This window comes from Neodiprion lecontei, chromosome 4 (genome assembly GCF_021901455.1).
Source record: "Neodiprion lecontei isolate iyNeoLeco1 chromosome 4, iyNeoLeco1.1, whole genome shotgun sequence".
Classification (NCBI taxonomy): Eukaryota; Metazoa; Arthropoda; class Insecta; order Hymenoptera; family Diprionidae; genus Neodiprion; species Neodiprion lecontei.
This window is the reverse complement of record NC_060263.1, coordinates 1,118,971-1,142,963: the sequence shown is the minus strand read 5'-3', so window position 1 is coordinate 1,142,963 and position 23,993 is coordinate 1,118,971. Positions and strand designations below refer to the sequence as shown.

Sequence of the window (23,993 nt, the reverse complement as noted above, 5' to 3'; positions counted from 1 at the left end):
TGGCGAAAACCGGCTCGGTGTGGCAATTAGTAATTATCTTGAATTTCGTTATCCGTGAACGCGTTTATCTACGATTATGGCGGTTCGGTATGGGAAACATTGAACAGTCTCGATACAGGATATCACTTCTTTACGTATTACCGCTTGTAAGGCGCAAGAGTGCGTCGGTCGCGTTTTTACCTTCTTTCTTTCTTTCTGCCGTTGCGGAAATTCATTTTTCAATATCAAAATCTTACATATATATATATTTCTATGCATAAATTGTGAACTTTGTGGACTGCGTTTGCGGTTGTGCACGGTTTATTCTTCAGTGTTCGTTTTATTTTACTAATGTTAGTTTTGACTTTGTTCTTTATTTTTTTCTAACCAACCGTGTTAGTCAAACAAACACGTTATATCCTGTTATAACCATTGACGTTTCTTTTTTTTTTTATTATCTTCTACCTATCAGATGACGAGGATCGAGCGACCAGGAGAGTTTCCTACCTGAAAGCTACGTGGAGTGAACGCATGCACGTCGACAGTGATCTTGAGCTCTCAGACTCCGAGCCAGTTCTCGCTTTAAGAAGGTAAGAAAGAAACGGTCCTTACAGCTGTCTATATATATTTTTTTTTTCTTATGTTCATTTTATATACGATTTTTGTATCTAACCGCAGGTAAATAATGTCGCGCGATTTTCCACACCCAGAGAAATGTTTTTTTTTCTTTCTTTTTGTTGAAATTGGTTTTTTATATTTACGTAAACATACGATACTACGAAGCTCGATAATCAATGAAGGAAACGCTGATGAGATAGATTTTCTCTGGGTGTGCACACTCATAATTTTTTGCTAATTGATATACATATTGCGATTTTATGTAACGACGATGTTCTGTTTGCAAACGTGAATCTCTGCAATTATCCATGTTCAGCAGCGCCCTGTTTCTTCTTCTTCTTCTTGTGTTTTTACCACTTATATTATTATTCTTTACCCTCGCAATTAATTTGCAAATGTTTTTTTCTTCCAAACACGCACGTATACACTGCACATCCGACGCGCGTTCTTTGATCTTTGATAACTAACGGGGGATATACCGCTGAACCTCTGATTAATCAATCATGTCGCCTTTAATCGTGTTTGAAAAAAATATCGTGTTAATCTTCGTTCGTTTTTTTTTTTTTCCTTATCGCTGTTTCCTGCATCTCCGAAAATCTATCGTCGTGTTTAACCCCTTGAGTCACACATTATGGTGGTGAGTCAAACTTTATAACAAGACAGTATTTGAAGATTTTTGGGGTGGCTGATTGCGAAACTGAAATCAGATTTCAAAAATTCAAAATTGCGGATCCAGTATCCTGGATCCAACATGGCGGATGAGAATTAAAAATTTGATTTGATACTGTCAAAAAACTTTCGATAATGAGACTGGGAAAGAAAGGGAGAAAAAAGAAAGAAATAAACGTGAAATGAAGTGTATAAAAAAAATGAGTAAACAAACGAGGAGCATGCACATGGACATGACAATGAGCCCGGTTCCAGCGCCCACAGGCGATGGCGTCCGCCCCTCTTTCCCGGGGACATAACACCCCTACGACGCATCTTCGAGGATGTAACACAGGCGGCGTCGCTCCATCGTCACTCGCATCGGTGAGACCCCGCCTGTCCACCTGTGTCTGCTTACTTCACATCCACCTGCGTATATATGTATATATATGGGCCAGTTCGCACCATTTCGACAAGGCTTGTTTGACCATTTCGCTTCTTTTTTTTTTAAGATTCTCCTGACACCGTTTTTATTTTACACAACTTTTTAAAACCGTGTTGTTGTTCGACACAATTTAAAAATCTGACACAATTCCAAAGAGTCGCGTATTAGGTATCAAAATGTTTAAGCTTAGAACCGAAATGGATACTTGTTACTGTTTTCAAATTTTTCAAAAAAAAAAAAAGAAAAACTGCATATGTTATAATGGTTACGAAAAAATTGAAAATTTTTCAAAACGTGATGTCACGTAAGAAAATATGCCAGCAGCAATCCATGGTAAAGTGACCGCCGCTTCTAATTTTTTTAACGCGGTAATTTGTTCGGGCAAAGCTTGAAAACAGTAAGAGGGAGGAAATTTTTCACTTTGGCTATAGGCTTAAAAATTTTAATATCTGACACATGAATTTTCAGAATTTTATCAGATCTACAAATTGTTTCTATCAATAACATGGTTTTGAAAAATTGTAGAGAATTAAAACCACGTCTAAAGAATCTTGAAAAAGAAAAACCGAGTGCCTTTCAAAGTGAGAACAATCATGTGAAAAATTGCGAGCCAAATCCGAGAAGTCAAGTCTCAGACCCAGGTTGAAATGGTACGGAATGCCCTAAATATATATTTTCATTAACTTTGACTATCTTGCAGCCTTCCATAGTAGAAACTATTCGTAAATCATATGTATAATATATATGCCTAGGAATGATCTATACGTGTGTATATATATGCCTATATCGATCTCTGCACGATTGGCGATGATATAGTGTACATGTATAATAAACTATACCACAGCAAGTGTACCGTGTAACGTATATATTGTGCAATTAATGATTGAATGAATCGCTTACGAGATCAGCACTATGCATACAATTTTGAACGTGACGTATTTTACCTGTACTTCTTATTACGTGCGAGCTACGTGCCGCACTGTTTTACTATTCTATTATTTTTATTTTCGTTCTCTTGAAATGCCATTTCTAACATTCATCCACTTTTACGTCTGTCCGTCCGTCCATATTCGTTCGTTCGTTTCTTCGTTCGTCGTCCGTTCATCTGGCTGCTGCTGCGTGTGTGTGTCTGTACGTGTTTTTCATATGCATATATCGCATATGTTGTGTACAAAGTTTATATTCACACATTATGTAGTAGAATACATTGTTGGAAAAATTGTTTTCTCTCGTTCCCAATGTATCAGTGAGTTATTTCGATCAGATATCAGAGCCTTGATATTTTCAAAGTGTGGAAATCCAGCGACACTTGAATTTATGCAAATTTCCATGAAAGTTTACCCGAAATTTTTACATAAAACTATTTCCAACGGTGTATATATACCTACTCTGCATTATGTAATATGTATTTTACAGTAATGAGAGTAAGATTGACAATCTTCGTTATCGTGCTGGAATAGAACAAGCGTAAACATTTTTGCTTTCTTAAACTTTTCTTAAATGACGGGAAAAATTGGTCCGTAAGTTTCTAACAGACAAGCATAATTTCGTCCAACGAGTTCATCAATTTGAATGATTTTTTAAAAGTAATTTAAACGGTATTTTTTTTTTTTTTGGATTCTACACCAGTCAGATGGGAATCATTTTTACAATATTTCGACATTTCGATATGCGGTGGCGTGACTTTTGGATGAATGAGAGATTTCAACGACGAGACATTTTTTATCCGCGTGTGTAAACGTTGAATATGAATATGATTTTAGCCGTATTTCGAAAGTTGAAAGGATACAGTTTTGAACGGAACACGTTTTTGGATTAAACTACAAAAAACAAAAAAGAAAAGAATACTAGCGTTATACCTATAAGTATGTTTTAAGAGCTTTTGCAGTAATAAAATTGTGATGGACAACCTTGCGTATGTAACATCTACACGTACATGTACGCATATGTATATTGTAATCTGCCGCATACGTTGTGTTGTTTACCAAGTTTGTCAAATTTCCGATGTACGTAGACATAATATAACTGTGCATTATAACGCGAAGGGTGATCATATTAGAGGATAAACTAGCGCCCGCATTCAGGCAACCCAGCTTACGTCCTGACAATTATTTGACTTGGGTAAAGCCGGGCTGCCTGCCATCAGGCGCTGTTTTACTTCCCAGATAATAATCTCCCGTGTACCCAACTATTGCCTGGGTATATATAATATACTTTCATCGTACGTGTGTAGTGAAATATCTAACGTACACAGATACACATATACATTGCCCGAATAATCATCTATACACACACTTGGAATGTCGATGGTATTTTTTATTAAAGGAAGTAATTGTTCGATCGAGTAAAATCAAGACAACAATAACCTTATGTGATTATTTCACTTTCGAAGTCGCACATCCTTCATTTATCATAATTTCGGTTCGACTTTTTGCATACAATGAATATCCGAATACAGTCTAAGAAACAATGTTGTTTATGATTGAAAAAAGGTCGTTACACATGGTCGAATAAAATGCTCGAAATTATAGTGCACGAATTTCCACGAAGTCCTTACACCAGAGAATATTTATCATCTACACACACAGACACACATTCACATGGAACACATACAGTTGTACTACTGGTTTCGTCTTTGATTAAAATTGAATGATATAACGCTTTGTCGACTAGTTTGTCACGCGTTCTCGCAGAACAAATAATTCCCAAAATGTGTAAAAGATATGCACGTGTGTATTAAGCTTGCGGTGAATTTTACAGCAACAGCATCGCTGGGGGTCACAGCAACTCGAGTGGCACCGTGAGTCTGAAAGACGCTGAACCCGTCGAGAGAGAAGGACCTCTTCACGTCAAATACACCGTCCTCGAAGGAAAGGTAGGAAAGATAGGCGATCCTCCGCTATTTTTTTTATCGAACGACCTTGCCACGTACACGCGTGATCAAGGATTCCGACACGGAAGGTCATCTCAGATTGATTTCACGGATTTGATTTCTTTTGTAATAAGTTATAGCAGAATACGAACTAAGCGACACGCATTTTTTTTCATCTGCCCATTAAACCACTTTACGGGGGTGAAACCACCCTCCAAAGTAAGGCATGTTGAGGGGCGATTTGGCAGTTATTTTTTTTTTTTTCATCTTCTTTAATTGAGAAAATTATATTTTTCATTTCTCGTTACGAGAAAACTTGGATCTAGTCGGATCAGTTTACAAATATTATGTTCTTTTGGTTGAAACTGTCAAATCGCCCCTTGACATATTGCCGTACTTTGGAAGGTGGTATCACCCCCTTAAAATGTTTAATGGCAGCTGAAAAGTAAAATACGTGTCGCTCAGTTTTTAGTCTACTATAACGTATTACAAAAGAAATCAAATTCGAGAGATAGACTAGAATACCCAAGGTTTGAATCTGCATTGCCAACGTAACAGACTTGTTCTAAAAATTAGCCGTCTCATAATCAGAATCCGCGACGGCATGTGTACACTTTCACACTATAACCCGACAAATTTCTACGATATAATAAAAATATTTTACGATAGTTGTCGATCCTCGTATACAATATTCAACAGCGACGATGACTGCTTTACTATACGGGTAAAACGGCTTCGGGTCAACCCTCGAAACTTTCATACCGCCGATAATTTTGTGATTCTTTATCGTAAAATTTTCATCGTTATTCTCCAGTATTTTTCATCCCTTTATAGGAGTATTCAAATGTATTCAATTTCAAGCTCATCACACCTTTTAGGCTTAAATTTTCTTTATTTTCTGTTTCAGCGATCCACAGACCGTTCATGGAAACAAGTCTGGGGAGTACTGCGAGGTCCGATTCTTTACTTTTACAAGGATCGTCACAGTCAGGTTAGTTCTTTCGGCACGGTCCGGACATTGCCATCTTCTCAAATAAACCATCTCGGCGAGCGAATTTCGATAAAAAATTATTCCCGGTTAGATTCTGGATGTTTTTTTCCCCTCTACAAACCGACGACGTTGCTTTGACGGTCGATTGGTACCTTGTTCATCGACTTGTTACCTCCTCTCCGTACATCGGAAATCGCGCGAAGGTATGCGTCAGAGTTAGCCCCGCTTACGTAGTTTATTATTTCAATTAATTCGCACCTGCAGCTCCTGCCTATCCGTTTAATTGACCGCCAAACTCATGCAATAGCAATCGCCGGACGTCGGCTTTGCACTCCGTAAAACTTGTTGCAGATAACTTGAAAGTCAAAGGCTGATTAGTATGGCGAACGACGAAGTCGCGTCGCTATATCGAGTTACAATCATATCGCAATATCCTCTTGCGGAGGCCGTCTTACATACTAATCGAAATTCGACATTTCATTCAATCTTCTCCTTACTCAGACTGTCTATGTGTGTTACTGACACGGTTATCGGAATTCCTGTATCGTTGATCCGCTTTGACCCCAGTTCCTTTTTCTTTTTTTTTTTACGAATTTACGCGAACCGTGAAGCGAGCAAGAAGTTAATCAAAAATTTTCAACATTCGTACGAGTAATGCTTTCAACTTGATACCGGACGCTAATTCAGCGCTTAAACTCTCAAGGACCAAAGCTGTTAATTGGACCGAGAAAATGTAGAAAGCTACGTATATAATCGGCCGGAAGTTTACACATTTTGGGACTATTGCCTTTGTTGAAATAATCACACATGCTTGGGCACGTGCGCAATAAGTTTCTCTGCAAATTGAATAGGAATACGAGGAGGTAAGATTCGAGAGTGTATAAAAATATACTATAACAATAATAATCGCACCGTGATCAGGTCCGAATAGAAGGCCGTTTTGGCATCAACTTCAATCGCAACGATTTTTTTTTTTTTTCATTTTTAATCTCTTTCGTCGCTCTTACAGGTAAACATATTCAAAATATAGATTTAGCATGGATAAAAATGAGACAAGAACAACTCTGCATTGTACAATAGCATTTTTCACACGTTGAATGATTCTCATTGATGACTCACGAATTAAACCGTGATTGCATGATTACGTGTAATCAGCACCGTTTATTTCAACTGGAATAAATTCAACGGGGCATAATTAATGCCGCGTGAATGAAAACAGGGCGATTTAAACTCGCGATACGATGACCAGGCGACGGAAACACATGTCTCTCTATGTATCGCGAGCTGGTTATTCCGACCGCAAAATGAGATAGACGAAACCAGACTGGACTCGTTTTTCTTCACGTTGCTGTAATATTCAGTTGACATTAAGGTTCCGCAACTTGTAGCTGCGCGGTTCTGCTAATGATCGTTCACGTTCTGTTTCACCGTTTTCAACTCTCAACTACGCGGACAAGTGAACGAAATTTTCATCACGCTGTCTGTGCAGTAGTTCGTTTAAACGTTGCAGCTCTGCTGCGGAACGGGTCGCGAAAACTTTTTTCCCCGCCAGTTTGACACGAGTGAAAGGTTCGCCGGTTGTCGTCGCTTATCCCCCGTTTTCATTCGGTGCCTACTTGACGTGGTCGCCAGTCTGTCATTCGCGTCTGATGCTTCCTTGTCTCTTGGTTCACAATATACCAACTTACGCCGCGGTTATTCTCCTTGTCTCGGTTGAAACATACACTCCCTGATATGATCTCTGATTTACTCCGGTGAAACGAATCAATTGTTCGATTTCTTTTTTTTTTTTTTGTCATCAGATTCGTGGAGTTTGTTGAGTAATATAAAGTGACAATGAGATACTACGGAAATTTAAGAAGTGCCGATATTCATTTGCGTCTGCTGTGTAGTGAAAAGAATTGTGTCTTCTGGTGTCGTTGAATTTATATGAAAAATTTGAATAAAACGTGATAAGAAATAAAGTTGGTAGAATACCGTCGGTGATAATTATTTACAAATTATACACAACTCGCGAAATGCTGGGAACAAGTGGCAGCGGTTCGCAATCTTCTATTCCGCTTCATGTCAATAGCCACGGTCTCTTTGGCAGAAGATTGCTGAGACGATGGAGCATCACGGCCCCTTGGGTAAAAAATAAAATAAAATAAAAGAAAATAAAATCAAAGCGCACGTCTATTTTCATCGATTTTAAATTATACGATTTGAATCGAGCCAAAATTTCGAAGACAAATATATTGTCTGAATCTTACCGAGACAACGACGAAAAAATATTTCCTTAAGAATCTAACAATGGTAATCAATTTGATAATAATTAATTGAGATACAAGCGCGTAGAAGGAAGCTCGAGTGATTTTCTGATCGTATCTTTGGCATACGCGTGAATCTGTGGAGGAGAGGGAGCCTGTGCTTTAGGGACAAAGTTAAGCTCTCGAGGAGTTAATTCGGAGGCGGACGAAAAGCGTGTATATATGCTTATATGTGTACGTGTTACATCTATACGAAAGCTCCGCATGGTTACGCAATGGTTGCGGCGCGTGGTAGTAAGTTGACGTGTTAAAAATAAGTCTTTAGTTTTGTGGAGACCACGCTAAGAAAAAGGTGCTTTTTAAGTGTGTGTCTCGGTTCGCGGGCACTTTTCGTTAGCTGCGCGCTTCGGCGCCTGCCTTTTCATACAATAATTTTCCTACCCTGTTATTCGCCTTCCCACGTATCGCATTCAATGTATCATACCCGAATAATCGAACAACGATAATTCGCCGTTTTCTACTACGTTTGTAGATATTATTCATTGCATAATCTACACATGTAAACAGTTGCGTCTCCCGTAACACGGGCTTATGTACGGATTTTTACAATCGGAAGGTATGAACAAGGTACGAGACGAATATTCCAAGTCCAGTTTTAATGCGCAAAATGAGAGAGAAAATCTAACAGGCGGTATAGAATCCATGGTAATTTATAATGATCGCTGCATTAACCAATACCCTCGATTATTACAGGCAGATTTAGTATATTTATTGTAATTTAATTCTTCGACGACTCGGCCATAAGAGCGATAAATATCACAGCAAATACGCCTTATAACCGCACACAGGTTGTATATTATACACATACCTCTATCCAATGACGACGAAAATAAATGCGATAGAGAGAAACTAGTGACGCAAATAATGAAACTAATATATACACATGGATATATACGTGCATACATATATACGTGGAGCGACGAGCGTGTACAGTAATGTTATAACAACAATAAGCATTATACGTGTCTAATAATCGTTTTCGTCGAATTTTCGCAGAGTCCGTCGTCGACGGGCGACGGCGATGCCGGGCAAAACGTCGACGTACGATGTTCTCTGGTCGACGTTGCCGAGGATTATACAAAGAGAAAACACGTCCTCAGGGTCGCCAATCCAGCCGCCGAAGTTTTGCTTCAATCCGAGGATGCCGCCTCCATGGCTCTCTGGCTTCGCGCCCTCCACAAACACGCGGCGACCGAGAAATCATCCGTTAGTAGACGATTTTTTTTCATAGAAAAATACACATGTCACACACAATTGTACATTATATGTAACGAAAAAAATTTTATCCCGTACGTTTCGAGGTTTCATGATTTAGTTGCGACTATGCGAATCCGGCGTGAAAGGAATTTATCCTCTGATGGAATCTTTATAACTATTTTAAATACGCGAGAGAATTTTTTCCGCGCGATGATTTATCGCGTCAAGAAATCGCTTGAATTTCTCTCCTAAATTGGTATCGAATGCCACGAATTATACCCGCTGACATATTGATGAAGCTCGCGCGCTTTATAAAGGTGTCGTCGTGAATTGTACCTTGTGAATTTTAAACGGCGCATACTTGTGTATATCAACGTCGATTTTCGAATGATTAAATTCTCTGCTCACGATGATAAATAAATAAATAATAATGATGATGGGTTCTTTTGTAACAGCGCGAGATACCGGGAAACTAAGAAAAATACACGAGTTCAGTTTTCGTACATCCTGATAAAGATAACGAATGTACATTCAATAATTATCAAGTTTTGCGGTGAAAACGTAGATACACTCTTCAAGAAAATTATAACTCCTTTCGACGAATTGTTATTGCGGTAAAGAATATTGCAAATTACCGTTTACATAACAGGACACTGCCACAAGTACGTCCAAGCAGCAAGCGGTTCCTCAAACTCCGGGACCAACGACACCAAGTGCGACGGCTCAAGGCAGTCAGCGGTCGAGTCCATTGCCAAGTCACAAGGGAATCAGGAAATTCACGTCGTTCAGGAATCGATCTCCAACTGGGCAATCTCCTGTTAATAAAACGAGGAAGCCCAGTCAAACTATGGAAAACTTACCGTCGCCAAAAAGTAAAACTTGGAAGGGCAGGGTCGCCAAACAACTTAGGCGAATGCATGGCCAGGCTGAATCTCCGTCTTCTCCGACCTCTCAGCTGCCCCCCGAAGGCGCCACATTCAAGATTCCGCTGGAGCTGTGCCGACCAGTGAGTTAAAGTTGGAAACAGTCCGTTGTAACGGTATCGTCAATTTTTCGGCCGTTTTTAACACCATACGATTTCTCGTTACAGTCCACATTCTCCGAGTATGTACCGCTGATTGTGGAAATGTGTACCAGAATAGTTGAAGAGCGAGGACTTGAGGTTATTGGAATATACAGAGTACCAGGCAACACAGCTGCTATATCCCAACTGACTGAAAGTGTGAACAAGGGATTTCAGAATATCAATTTACAGGTAATTCTGACTTTATGAGAACGGCAGCGGTATCTACGAGATATGTTGAAGTTCGTCACTTGTTATACACGATTTGTTTTTTCAGGATCCAAGGTGGAGCGACGTCAACGTGATATCATCGCTGCTGAAATCGTTTTTCCGTCAGCTTCCGGATTCTCTATTAACCGCCGATCTTTATCCAATGTTTATAGACGCGGATAAGATAGAGGATCCTCAAAGGAGGATGGCGACGATAAGAAAATTATTGCGTGATTTGCCAGAACACCATTTTGAGACATTGAAGTATTTACTGTTTCATTTAAAGAAGATCGTTGAGCACAGTGAAGTGAATAAAATGGAGGCTAAAAATTTGGCTATTGTATTCGGACCGACTTTAGTTAGGGCCAGCGGTTCCAGGGACAACATGGTCACCATGGTTACCGACATGTCCCACCAATGCCGAATTGTTGAGAGCTTGTTGAATAACGTGAGTCGTCAATGTCATCCCTACATTTCTAAACTCAGTTATTTCAATTATTATAATTACGGAACGCAATAATCCAACCAGACTTTTAACAAACAACGAACCGGAATTACACAGTCGCTCTTTTTTTGTTTTCGTCTTTAAAGGTCGATTGGTTCTTTTCTGAAGAGGATTTGGACGATCTGAGCAGATTGAGCGTCAATCTGAGCCTTCCAGCAGATGGAAGTGAAGTTGAACCGACATCCATCATAAACCACAATCTCCTCCTGAACAATATCCATAAAGTTGAAGGTAGGTATGAGGAAAGATTAAGCAAGATGAAATGTGTTGTTAATCGGCGGCAATGAGCCAGGGATTTCGATTTCAAAAAATTATTGCGCAAGGCTGAAAACAATGAAAACCAAAACTTGGTTGAAATGAATCAGGATTTAGCATGCTTCGATAGTTTCTTTCTGCCTAATTTGTAATTCGTTTCAAATGATTAGAAATTAAAACCACTGACGAAGTTTACTCACTTACGTGTCTTTCTTTCCTTTTTTTTTTTTTTTTTGTTGTTCTCGCAGTAAACACCAGAAACAGCTTATTGAGATTGAAAATTCTTGCAAATGTAATTTCACCCTATTATTGTAAGAGTGGATTTTAATTTGCTTCCTATCGTTCAGTTTGGTTGGCACATTTGCACTCACTAACTCTAAATCATATAATGTATTTGAATCATCTGATTTCGATTTTATGTTTTCCCCGAATTACGTTACTCATGCTATTCGTTATGATTTTTTTTTTTGGTTTGCCTCCTTATGTTTATTTATTTATTTTGCTTGCTCTTATTTTGCTATGACACAGGCATGCGCGAAATGGTCTCAGCTAGGGATATTGTATCCTCAATCATATCCGCAGCTAACAGGAAAATTCAGAGGAGACGCAAGGGACAGGATGAACCAGACAACGAAGAACATGACGACGATAAGGTTGGTTCAACTGTAAAAAAATAGTGATTTTTTGAAAGTATAATCATTGAGGCGTCACACCAACGAAACGTTCGAAATCACATTTAATTTAGAGTAGAGTAGAGTTTTTTTTTAATGATCATACGGTACTTATTCGTTCATTTTCCATTTTTATCATAGTCAAGAACGCAACAACAAGTTGAAAACTCCGCCGCATCAAGACAAAGCATGGCAATGGCCGAACGTCAATGTACAGTGAGCGAAATGGTGTCGATGCACGAGAATAAGAGTCAATCGAATCAGTCGGCAAGTTCTAGTGGCAGTAACACTAATTTTTCGGGAAATAGTAGCGCGACAAATTCTACCTTGACTCAGCCTCAGTACTCGACGAGCCAGCAAATCGGTACTACGACATCGTCCGAATCTCCCAGAATCTCAGACGACGTTAGTCAGAGTACTTTCGATACGATATCAAATATATCTAATTTTTCGAACGATACGAAGCAAAGTAACGACGAAGTTGCCATAAGAACGTACGCCGGATTGAGCGCTACTACGCAAGAAAGAATAAGGAAATTTGAACAGGAGACTAAGGCGATGTTGCAAAGGGACCAACCTCGGCAGAGACGCGAGGCGGAAAAACGTGAGGAGGAAAGAAAAAGAATTGAAATGGAATGGCAGTTGGCAAAACAAGAAATGGAGAATGACGACCTTTTGGATAATATTGTCGTTGGAGCCGTGACGCCCACTTTTTTTACCGAAAGATTGTCCAGCTCCAATACCAGACTTTCTGGTAGATCGATAGATGTCAACGATAGCTGTAACCAGTCGAGAGCTACAGCTACGGCGCGAATACTGCCGATATCAGTTGCCGTGCAACAGCAACCAACGTCACAACAAAAAGCTCAGGCAAGCAGCCAGCTTTCTAGCATATTAGGGGAGAAGATGAATAACGGGGTCGTTAAAAAATTCAAGACTGACAAGGAGGTAATGCTTGATGATATTCATTATTGCTTCAAAGAATAATAACAACGAACCGTATATCATTTGCAAATCGACTTGGACATTTTTTTTTTTCAACTCCTCCAAAGAGCCAGTAAGAAACGGTTTTTTTATATGATTTTAGCCATCAATGGATTCTTTGTACCTTCCGCCGGCACGTTACGGCAGCCTCGACTCCCTGCACGAAGTTCACTCGCATACATCACTTTCGCCATCGCATCAGCATCGCGGTTTACCCGGAGACGTTTCTGACGATGGTTAGTACCGAATGATTGTTCTTATATTCCATATACTCGACAATTATACTCCATATACCCGACAATTATACTACATCGTAAAAAAAGATGTTACCGTTTCCTGTAAAGTGTTCATGTTTAAGATTGTGACAAACTAAAAACTTCTAACACTGTTCTCACACGTTTTAAAATTTCTAATTTGATTTATCAATAAATTGGTATAGTTATTTTTTATAATTTAATTTTCTTATTCTTCAAATCTATGTTTTTCATAAATTAAATGTGTACTAAATAATATATTGCTCTATTCCTTGCAATTGCATAAAAATTAGAATTTAGCTAGTAATTGGAGCATTTCCCACACGTAAACGTACATACTCTTACATTAGCACTTTACACGCTACATACATACCTATTTTAAATGTTGTATAGTTTCGTATTTCTGTTATACGTCAACAATTATCAAGTTATTTTGATTCCACGATAACGGATCGCTATTAATTCATACATAGGAAAATTCTGGGGGTTATTGGTTATTTATAGAATGCTTCCTCATCGCAGATTTCATTTCAAATGTTGTTTGATAGTCGATTGTTATTGAGCGTGATACCCACCTGACCTCCAGTATTTTCCAGCATTCATTGTACATTTTACAAGTTCTATACGTGCGTTGGATTTATTTACGTTATTTTAAATAACATAATAAAATAATTTTGTCTTGTGTAACATGTGTCTACGTCGTAATTAAGATCCGCAGGGAAACACGTGTTCCGTAATTTTGCTAAATTTCATTTTTCGTATAATATATTTGAGCACAATTGGTATACGTAATTCATTATCGACATTACTATTTATTATTTATGTGTATTTTGTTTGAAAATATCCAAGTCAGTGTTTTTGTAATCTAAATTATTGTAACTATGTATACGTTTCATAATGAATAGGCTAGATTTTATTCGACACTTGCGTAATATAAAATATTACGCAGGCATAAGCATATCTACTTTCTTCATTCACGCATACTAACGAATTTACTCGTACTTGTCAATATCTCTTCATTTTTATTTTTTTTTTTTTATTCATTGATTTTATCATTACTTTCTCAACACCATTTTTCTTTCGAATCAAGAACAGTATCATAAATTACGCATTTGTGAAGACTGCCAAATGTCAATTTATTCTCTCTGTGTATTTTTCTCTCTGTAATTTGCTTCTGATGGTCGGTGAGTGTAGCTGGATCTTGTTTCCTACACTGGACTCAGAAGATTCTCACTATTAACAAAAAGCTTTCTAGGTACTTTTTTCTACATTTCAAAACAAAAAATTACAATCATTCCTTTCTCTCACGCATAATATATTTATTACCATGGTTCTTACGTATTCGTAAATATTTTCTTTTTCGTATTCAAATTTAGTTTAAAATTGCAGAACGTCTTTTTTTCTTGTAAAATGCTGTATGCTTACTTTATTTTCCTCACCGAGCATGCAGTACCACAAATTCATTACTCTTCAATGATTATTTTTATATTGAATGATACCGCAAATAATACTCGGTATAATCGAAACGCTTCTCTAATTCAAACATACTTTGACTATACCTGTAATGTCAAGTTTAACGTTGAATTGGAGGAAACTATAAAAAAAATTGTTGTCGATCATTCTCTGTAGATAACTTTTGACCACCGACTTGCATGTTAGGCTTTTGATATTTTATATCTTTTTGTATATTTTGTATATATAACACTACTTCAAACAAAATTCAGTTCAATTGTTGATGCTGAGTGACATGAAAGAAAAAGCCTTGCTGCCAATGTGCTTCACTGGCTTGCACGCTGAATAGAACCAGGGTATTGTTAATGCGTGTAATTAATACTATTTATGCATAATTCTCGACTATAAGTTGTCACTGTGAAATATCGAATATGTGAAAAGTAGGGAGGAAGAAAAATCAGAACCGCACAATGTGAAATTTTATTACAATTTTCACACGAGATGAAATTGCGGAAAGTCTTCAACAGTATCTGCTATTTTATTTCTCGCTTGAAAACTGCTTATTTTGATTTTAGTAATTCTTGCACCATCAAGTACAATAATAGATTTTACAGTAGGACTTTAATCGGTTCATACTAATAGTGTAAAAAAATGAATCAAGTCATTGGGAATTTTAGAGAGAAGAAATCGTTGTTATTGTAAATGAATTGCCACTATGCCCACTAACATTCCTCAGCAGCTTATAAATGTGCTTCTGATATCTACGTTCAGTCTTTTAACTGGTCCTACTGTATCAGCTTCCTCTCTAAAATGACTTTCGATCGAAAAATAAGTTATAAATGCGCAAATTCTACATAGCAATAAACGTATATAATACATACTCTCAAGAAACTTTCAAGCAAACAAGTTGCGTAAATTTAAGAAATGATACTATCAAAGGTTGTTGAACTTTTACTTACATTAAAATGTTGCATGTTTGAAAGTCCATTTTGAATTGAAACTGGGACGATAAATCAGCAATGTTTGAGTAGATATATTACGAACTATTCTGATTAAACATTAGAAACGTTCAAAAGCTATGTGATAGCGAGCTAAGCTTGTGATTGAAAATAAAAATGAACTCTGATCTTTTTTCCTTTGTACTATTCATATGAAATTACATAGGCATACACCAAGCCCGGGTTTTTGGTGCTACATATCGACCCATCTACACGGTGCTCCAGGGGCCAGTGGCCCCCCCTCGAAGACACCGCCCCCATCCCCAGCCCCCACAGGCCCCAATTCAGCCCCAGCATCATCAACCCCAGGGGCAGGGGCATCATCCAAGACTTTAAACAAATTCCTTAGAGGTAAATCAGACCAGAGGTGTCTGAGGAGCAGACGGCTGTCTCATCTGAATGGCTTAAATTTTTTCAATCGTTTACACACGTTTGCTCGTTGTTTTTCTTTATGCGATATAAAAAAAAAAAAGAAAAAAAAAGGTTCATCGGATTTTTCATCATGCGATATGTATTCCTGCATTTCTCAAATTCATATATCTGTGCTCCAAATCCAGAATTCGATCGAGAATGCGAGAGTATTATATTCATACATGTGGCGGATGAAAATTCCTACTCATCATTTACTAATTAGCGTTTTATGTTTTATACTTGCAGCTCATCAGCTTTAGAAAAAAAAAAAAAAAAAATCCATCATTCTTACATTTCATACCGCCAGGCAACTCACATTTTGACCTGTCATGTCGCACGCAAGCCATTCTTAACACGTTTGCACATCACAATTCATCTTTGTTGTTGAGAATTATGTTTGCCGATTATGTGTTATTATTCTTATTTTTATATTATTATTATTGTTATTATTATTGTTATTATCGGCATTATTGTTACTGTTATTATTTCAGGAATGTTCACTTGGCAATATCCATAGCTGCAACAACACTACCACCTGTCTACCTGTTAGCATTATTTATTATCGTCATATAATTATAATTAGTGTATTTTTTGTGCTCAAATAATAATTATTGTACGTTGTCCAAAAGAAAACATGCTTTATGTGTTAGATCATAAATGAATATGTATACGAGTTATTCATACGCTGTTGACTGTAATGAGAATATTTTCTTTTTCGTTTACAGGTAGCGATCTTTTGACTAGCCTCACGTCGACCTTTGACAGAAAATGGAAATCACTTGTGAATCCACCGAGTCAGTTGACACCGTCCGATCCACCCCCAAACAAACGAGATAGCAGCTGCAATAATTGTTCTACGAATCATCAACCTGCGGAGGTCTATCGAGATCCCAGCCTCCACAAAACCTCTACAGGAGACAAGATACGTCCCCCACACACCAAAAATGTAAGACCTTGGACAAATTGTGACGTTGACGATTTTCTTACATGTTCATCGCCGCGTAAGTCTTCTCTTTCATTCATATTTCTATAACTTTCATTTTTCTATCTGTATCCACCAGGATATTCCAGAAAAAGACACGGACTCCAGTGTTATTTCTGACCCAACTACGCCCGATAACGACCGAACCATTCGTAATAAATTACCGGAAACAAATATAACTGTAAATTTATTATCGGAAAATAATACGGTGATAGATGCTGCAGAAAAAGATGAAAATCCAAAGAAAAGCAACTCAAAGACTGATGTATCCGATCTGCCTTACAGTTCAAAAGTAAAACGTTTTGAATCCATAAGTAAAGTTGAAAAACCTAAAATTCAAAGCGGGAACGTCGGTTTGGCGTGCAGCAGCGATACCAAATTAGATGAAGCAAAACGTCCGGATACAGACGATGTTGATACTTCGTATTCCAACAAGTTACAGAAGTTTGAAAGCCTCAGTAAAAGCAACTCGGACACGAGATCGAGATTAAAGAGGTCAGAATCCTTGAATAAGAAATCGGACAACGTTACGTCGAAGTTGAAGCGATCGGAGAGCCTGAACAAACATTCGGATCGATTAGCTTCTCCTACCAATAGCAAATTAAAACGTTCGGAAAGCTTGAACAAACACTCTGACAGATCCGAATCGCCGAATAGCAAATTGAAGCGTTCGGAATCTCTAACTAAAACTGAGAAAACGGAATGTAATATAAGCAAGCGCAGACAGTCGGTGAGAAAAGAAGGTGCTACGAAGTTGAAGAGAAAAAACGGAATGCCTGAACGATCCATAAAGAGGAGACACACGGTTGGCGGAACCAAGGATTTCGACAAAGTTCATTGGCTAGACAATAAGCTGCAAACGGAGGCTGAAAAAGTCATAAAAAACGACAGCAAGCCAACGAAGAGTCAACTTCGGACCAGCTCACCGGATTTGAGCAGTAATCGCGTTAACGTTGCCGATACCAGCTTTTTAATCGAAGTCAGCTTCCGAGGACCCAGCAATGTTGTTTTCAATGTTACTAATGCACGCCCGCAATCGCTACCGGACGCTAATCTTGCTTCGAAAGTATTTAAGGTTCCTCTTGAGAGCCATGTTTAATAAATAAGTGACGACAGATATGTTTGCTTATAAAACTGCAAAGGTATGTGAAGCGGACAAATATTCTTTATTACTTCAAAATTCAAGAAACCATTCGAAGATTCTTTCTATGCATTTTTTGCAAATCAGGAAGACATTTATCTATTCGTACACTTTGTGCATTTAGGAATTCCTAAAGAGCCGTATCAATTTATACATTACAACCGATTTAATAACGGTCGAATACCCGATTAACTTCATATCATATAAATATATATCAGTCATTCATCTATTTTACTCTTTCACCGAAATGATCTATCAAAACAATACATGGACTCGTGAAATTATACACTTCACTTGAACATACCATTATCATGAACTAAGTATTGTACATACATACATATATGCATGCATGGTGCGTATAATTGTTGTTTCGAATACATATTATTACAAAAGTGATAAAATGTACCTTTGAAATACCAGATCTTCAATAAGTCTTCCTGATTAGTCTTACTTTCGAGCTATGATATGACATACCCTTTACCCAAAATGGGTAACACACTTTCGTTTGAATTTCTTATTTTGTCAAATCGCAAACTCTTTTTAAAATTGACGTTATTCGATTGTTCAATTTATCAGTTACGAGCTAAACATGCTATTATTATTGTTAATAATATTAATATGGAAAATATGTAAAGTGTAGAGCGAGAGAGTGTGTGTGTGTGAGAGAGAGAGAGAGAGAGAGAGAGAGAGAGAGAGAGGGAGAGGGAGAGGGAGAGGGAGAGGGAGAGGGAGAGGGAGAGGGAGAGGGAGAGGGAGAGGGAGAGGGAGAGGGAGAGGGAGAGGGAGAGGGAGAGGGAGAGGGAGAGGGAGAGGGAGAGGGAGAGAGAGAGAGAGAGAGAGAGAGAGAGTGAGGGAGAGAGAGAGTGAGAGAGTATAAATTATAATGCTAAACGCTGTATGGAGGTATACCACTGCTGATAAATCTACACCGTGTCAATTATTTACACATATTAGTAAATTGTGATTGTGCAATTTGTATATACATATATATGTGTGTATGTATGAAAAAAAAAAGAAACAGTTTTATTAAACTATATGCGTTAGAGAGGGTCGTGATAGTCTTGTATAACGTACGATATCTAATTTTAAATTTATATTTTAATAATAATTCTACATTGTCTTATCGGCAAGCTTCCTTTGTAGTAGCACTAGTAGTAGTAATAGAAGTAGTTATTGGTCAATCCTTTAAAACTATTACCTGACCTTAAGCTACGTGATTCATAATTATTGTTTATTTTTGAGTGTATTGAACTTTATTATTATTAATATTATTATCCTAACCAAACTAGATCGCACCCTCACGTATGCCCAACGTATTGCTGTTTATATATACAATATATCCTGATATATGCACATATGAAAAATAATGACTTACTAATGATTAATCAGTAAAAGACAATGTCATAAAATATCACCGGTATACGCGTCACCGTTTTTATTCTAAATCATTATTCTTGCATTAATTAGCAAAGTTTTGTACATTTGTTGAATCATTCCGCTCTCTCCATTATTGTGGAGTCGGAAATTTTTATCATCATTTCACTGGAGAAGTAAAATGAAAACATAATGTAAGGAAATCTTTAGGAAATGTATATATATGTGTGTATATATATATATATATATATATATATATATATATATATGTGCGTGTGTATGTATATATACATCTCTCTCTCTCTCTCCATATATATATATATATAGGTATATATCATGTGATAAAAATGTGTCTCTCTATATAAGGTATACAACATATATACAAAATCGTTATGTTTTATTGCTTAAATGCAAATCGAAAAAGGAAATGATAAAAATTTAATAAACATTGAATATCCGTGCTGAGCTGCTGCTGCTGCCAATAATATAGTGTAGTGATTGAAAACATTTAAAAATCGGGTGTATTAGTGAGCATCGCATAATAATGTTATTAACTAACGTGGCAATTTCGGTGTTATCTTTTAAATATTATCCCTCGCATACTAGAGAAGAACGATATTGCGCAGACATTGCTGTTTTAAAAAATAATTTTACAAATACATATAGTTGTACCGTTCAATATCAGACCGTCGTGATTCTGCGTAGAAATAGTTTTAATTTAAAAAATTAACATATATAGAATACATAGGTTTATGGTTGACGTCCCGGACTCGATACGACCTGAATCGACATGATATAGTTTACCGTTGCATATTATCATCTTACGAATACTAGAAATTACATAATTATCTACGAATTCTACGGCGCGTTTTCCATCAATACGAACGCATGTAAGATTCTGGAGATGAGATCGTGTTAAGAATATTCGCGTAAACATAGTTAAATATAATGAAGAATAGCAAAATAATGTTGAATCAGTGAAAATTAAATCGATGTTTTATACGTATTAACAAGTTTGTGCGATAATAGGTGGAAAATTGTTTTCCATTCTAATGTTTGAGATATAACATTTGGCAACTTTAAAAAAATTCCGGTTTGCATACCAAAAGTTTATTCGGACTCGGTATTTAATGTTATTGTATAGACGCTCTGCTATTTGTACGAAGTCTGAGCTTTGCGTAAAGAAATTATCAATTATCTTGCCAAATGTACGATTGACGATTAATAATTATCGTAATGTTAATAAAATGGTTAATAAAAATTTGAGGGAAAACGAAGAAAAAATACGAGACAAAAAACGGATTCTTTTTGCCTATTCTGTAAATATCAACTGAAATCTTGAACGATGATAAGTATTTATTTCAAAATGATATGATAATAATATTAATATTTATTAAGTCACATGTTAAGTATATTGTTTAAGAATTCTGTAATATTGTACGGAAAATTGAATTTGTAAATAAATATATGATTGTAAGAAGACAGGTGAGTCATTCTGTATTCTCACGCATAAAACATGTTCAGTCGTTCAAGCGAATAGTGCAGTTAGGTCTAGCTGTAATTCCTTCTATTCAACAAGGAAGCAAGCACGTATTTCGAGATTGAGATTAGCAATCAGTTAACTAAATAACTACAATTGAGGACAATGGAAGAGAGTACAGTGAACAAAATGCCTGCGTCTTTTTCTGCCTTTATTATTTCAAAGCTTGTTTTCCTAAAAACTATTACACATACGATATGGGAGGCATTTCAATATTCTTTGAGAAATTTGTACAAAATGTATTTAAAATTGTAAAGGATTTTTCGCACTTTCGCATGTTACAATGATACCTGTAAAAGATTTATAAATGTGGATTGCATACGCACGTTGATTACGTGCTAGTATGTCAAAATGAAGTCTCTGTTCCACAGGAATCCAAAAATAATTATTTTCAATTGAAAATCAGCAACAGTTTTAGAATCTTGAAATTGTGCAAGCTCATATCGAGCCCGCAAGATCTGAATTGTATTTTCAAATATGTGAGCGTCGATTACTGGCCAATTTCTGCCTCCATTCGTTATTTCTATCAAAGGTTTTTATTTCGTAATAGCTAGAGGCGTAGATATTCTTTGCAATTTCACTTCCAGACATCAAAGCAAAAAGTCTCGCTGCGCCTCATCGGTTCAACGACCCGTGTACTCGGATTCGGTAAATACAGGTGTACTCGTGGTTACCACTGTTCGAATGCACTTTCAATTCGACGATATCGTAGTATCGCTTGGGCTTGTGCTGCGAAGAAGAAAAATGCAATTTTGTGTCACGGTGTAACGTACGTATCACGCTCTTTCTTATCTGCACTCTTTTCTTACCTGCACTTCGAAATATTGCACAGCCGATCCGCTATTGTCGTACGTAAATTCGCCAAACAGAAACCCTTCCCTGTCGTCCACGTCGTGTAAGCCCTGTTAAATAAAGTTTCCCTTGATGCTTAAGCAAACGTTTCTTTTCTCGCGTTATCAGCCTGTCGCTATACCCAAACTGAAAAATCCTTCGGAGCTGTGGTTGTTTCACCTGTCGGTGATATCGATGGGGAAATGTGCTCCAAGCTGACTCCCGATACAAACACTGGCCCCAAAAGCTGGATCACTACCGAACCGCTGGTTCCCTTGAACGCCCAGCATTCGCCCGGTAGAACGCCCGACTAAATTGCAATAACTTGTAAACCTGGCGGGTATACATTTTTTCGAAAAATTCAAACGTCTTACGAGTACTTCTCCCGTTTTATCACCTGTATTACAGCACGCGGTGTATTTTGCTGCTGGCATAATGGCATTCCGAATAGAGTTAAAACCGGCGCTCCAGCTGAGTAAGTTTCCGTGTTTCTTGTGGAAAGAATCGCACCACCTGTAAAAAACAATTTACTACTTCGCGGCTCGCATCGATATCATTTCGCCATCGTAATTTTTGCAGCGAGTTGCATCTCGGTGAAATTCATGTTGTGTATGTGTCATTCGAGAATTGCATTGAAACTGACCCGACGTCTCCAAAGCGTAATCTGTCATCCCAGTTTTATCAGCGTCGTATGTTTCTATTTCGCATCTTACCATGTCTCGGACATTTTCGGGGGATAAGGCTTTCAGTAATGTTTTCGTATGCAATCCCATCTCTAGAATGCGGGGAAAAATCGATGACAGTATTTTTTGTGATCATTCGACGCCTGATAGTGTTTCAATACTGCATTCGACGTAGCAGAACGAAAGAATGTACAGGTCATACCTTCCGAGACGTCGTTTCTTAGCTTCAAAATTGCTTCCGACATCTTCGGTATGACTATTCCCAGTTCTTTTAACTTGTACTTGAGATTATCACGCGTATCTATTACGCCTTTGACTTCCATCTGACGTTTATGGGAAATTATCAAGTTGATTACCTTTAATGATTGAAGAAATACTACAATGAGGTCGAGTTACCGAAAGTGTGCTCATGTGTGATCTCAAGTTTCCTAAGTCCGCTTTGATAGCTCTGAAAGAATTACTTGCTGAGTATTTGTCGCAAAGATGAGAGACTGACATTGCTGAAAAAAGATGTAGTTTGTGGTAAATAAGTTTCGATCTGGCTCGCAGAATATCAATTTGTCATGTGACATTGTAAGTCGACGCTCGGATGAATGAAAACGTAATGAACTAAGATGACTGTGATTACATTGCGGCGTAAAATCACGAGAGTCGACTAATTGGTACGTTAGAAATACCTAGCATCGCTGTGATGAGGCAAAATGCGAATGGCTTGATCAGTTTGCAGTACCAAGCGGATCGATTTCCTGATACACAACTTCCTGAATTATAGCAGGAGTAGGCATTCTGAACACTCATTAGGTTATTCACATATTTGGCAACGAGACGAAAGATGAAGCACTGTTGATGGAAATAGTTTCAGTCTTCATCGTCAGAATTGAAATAACTGAATTGTTTGTCACATTCAGGTCGATGTTGAATTCACGTGACGGCTGTGACATGACAAGTCACGTCATTCTGTTTCTGTGTTCAATGCGGTGCGTACATCCACAGCGAGGGAGAATCGTCGCGTAGGAACGGGTGAACCATTTGAATTGGTAACGAAATGATGGCCTTGAATGAAACTAGCTTCGGAATTGAACTACGCGTATGAATGCTACGAACTAAGTGATTAGTACCTGAACACATCGTATGACCGACAGCTCAAGAAATACAAGCTGAATATAGGGACCACAGAAAAGGCAAAAAAGGCATCCCGAATGCCGTGGGATCCATAGCTGGAGAAACATGGGGATATTTCTTCGTTGCTTTAATTGTGAATCATGATACGCGGCTGCTTGAAGCGATTTTAGACTGCGCACACAAAATACTCTTGGAGAATTACGTCGAAATTGTGCCACTCACAATTGTTTCCAGCTAGTTTGAAAATCACAAAAATTTTCGCCAAAAGTGCAAAGGGGTTAGCCTTACTTTTTTGCCAAATTTTCGACCGGAAATTTTTCGTCTCAGATTCGATTTGTATGACCCTTTCCTTACTAACTGGACCCCCAGGAACTCGGTAAACGCAGCAAAAGTAGCCTGGGATCAACAGCGACGAAGTTACGATGAAAAAAGCACCAGCTGGAAACTGTCGAAAACTC

The 23,993-nt window shown here is 37.7% G+C and overlaps 2 protein-coding genes across 14 annotated transcripts in view; one reads left to right on the top strand and one right to left on the bottom strand.

Annotated features, from left to right (window-relative positions):
* The window catches only part of LOC107217391 (rho GTPase-activating protein 21), a 99,348-nt gene extending 81,127 nt beyond the window's left edge, over positions 1 to 18,221 (top strand). For 8 of the 13 annotated variants that reach the window (XM_015654896.2, XM_046738894.1, XM_046738897.1 and 5 more), the window contains 14 exons: positions 452 to 569; positions 1,522 to 1,629; positions 4,451 to 4,565; positions 5,470 to 5,553; positions 8,859 to 9,068; positions 9,709 to 10,065; positions 10,150 to 10,314; positions 10,400 to 10,780; positions 10,924 to 11,068; positions 11,621 to 11,745; positions 11,905 to 12,711; positions 12,851 to 12,983; positions 16,588 to 16,808; positions 16,924 to 18,221. In XM_015654896.2, coding sequence (XP_015510382.2) covers positions 452 to 569; positions 1,522 to 1,629; positions 4,451 to 4,565; positions 5,470 to 5,553; positions 8,859 to 9,068; positions 9,709 to 10,065; positions 10,150 to 10,314; positions 10,400 to 10,780; positions 10,924 to 11,068; positions 11,621 to 11,745; positions 11,905 to 12,711; positions 12,851 to 12,983; positions 16,588 to 16,808; positions 16,924 to 17,943 — 3,989 coding nt within the window. In that variant the 3' untranslated portion in view covers positions 17,944 to 18,221. Of the gene's footprint in view, positions 1 to 451; positions 570 to 1,521; positions 1,630 to 4,450; positions 4,566 to 5,469; positions 5,554 to 8,858; positions 9,069 to 9,708; positions 10,066 to 10,149; positions 10,315 to 10,399; positions 10,781 to 10,923; positions 11,069 to 11,620; positions 11,746 to 11,904; positions 12,712 to 12,850; positions 12,984 to 15,617; positions 15,803 to 16,587; positions 16,809 to 16,923 lie in introns of those variants that run through there. The other 5 variants (XM_046738905.1, XM_046738900.1, XM_046738899.1 and 2 more) reach the window with 3 other exon arrangements.
* A 2,989-nt stretch (positions 18,222 to 21,210) lies between these two features.
* On the bottom strand, positions 21,211 to 23,216 carry LOC107217396 (SUN domain-containing protein 1-like). The gene is made up of 8 exons (XM_046738917.1): positions 23,091 to 23,216; positions 22,810 to 22,913; positions 22,616 to 22,736; positions 22,374 to 22,505; positions 22,128 to 22,243; positions 21,873 to 22,040; positions 21,709 to 21,801; positions 21,211 to 21,628 (listed from the first exon to the last, which is right to left on the bottom strand). The coding sequence occupies exons 1-8, from the start codon at positions 23,209 to 23,211 to the stop codon at positions 21,515 to 21,517; spliced, it is 969 nt and encodes a 322-aa protein (XP_046594873.1). The 5' UTR covers positions 23,212 to 23,216; the 3' UTR covers positions 21,211 to 21,514.
* Between the last annotated feature and the right edge of the window lie 777 nt (positions 23,217 to 23,993).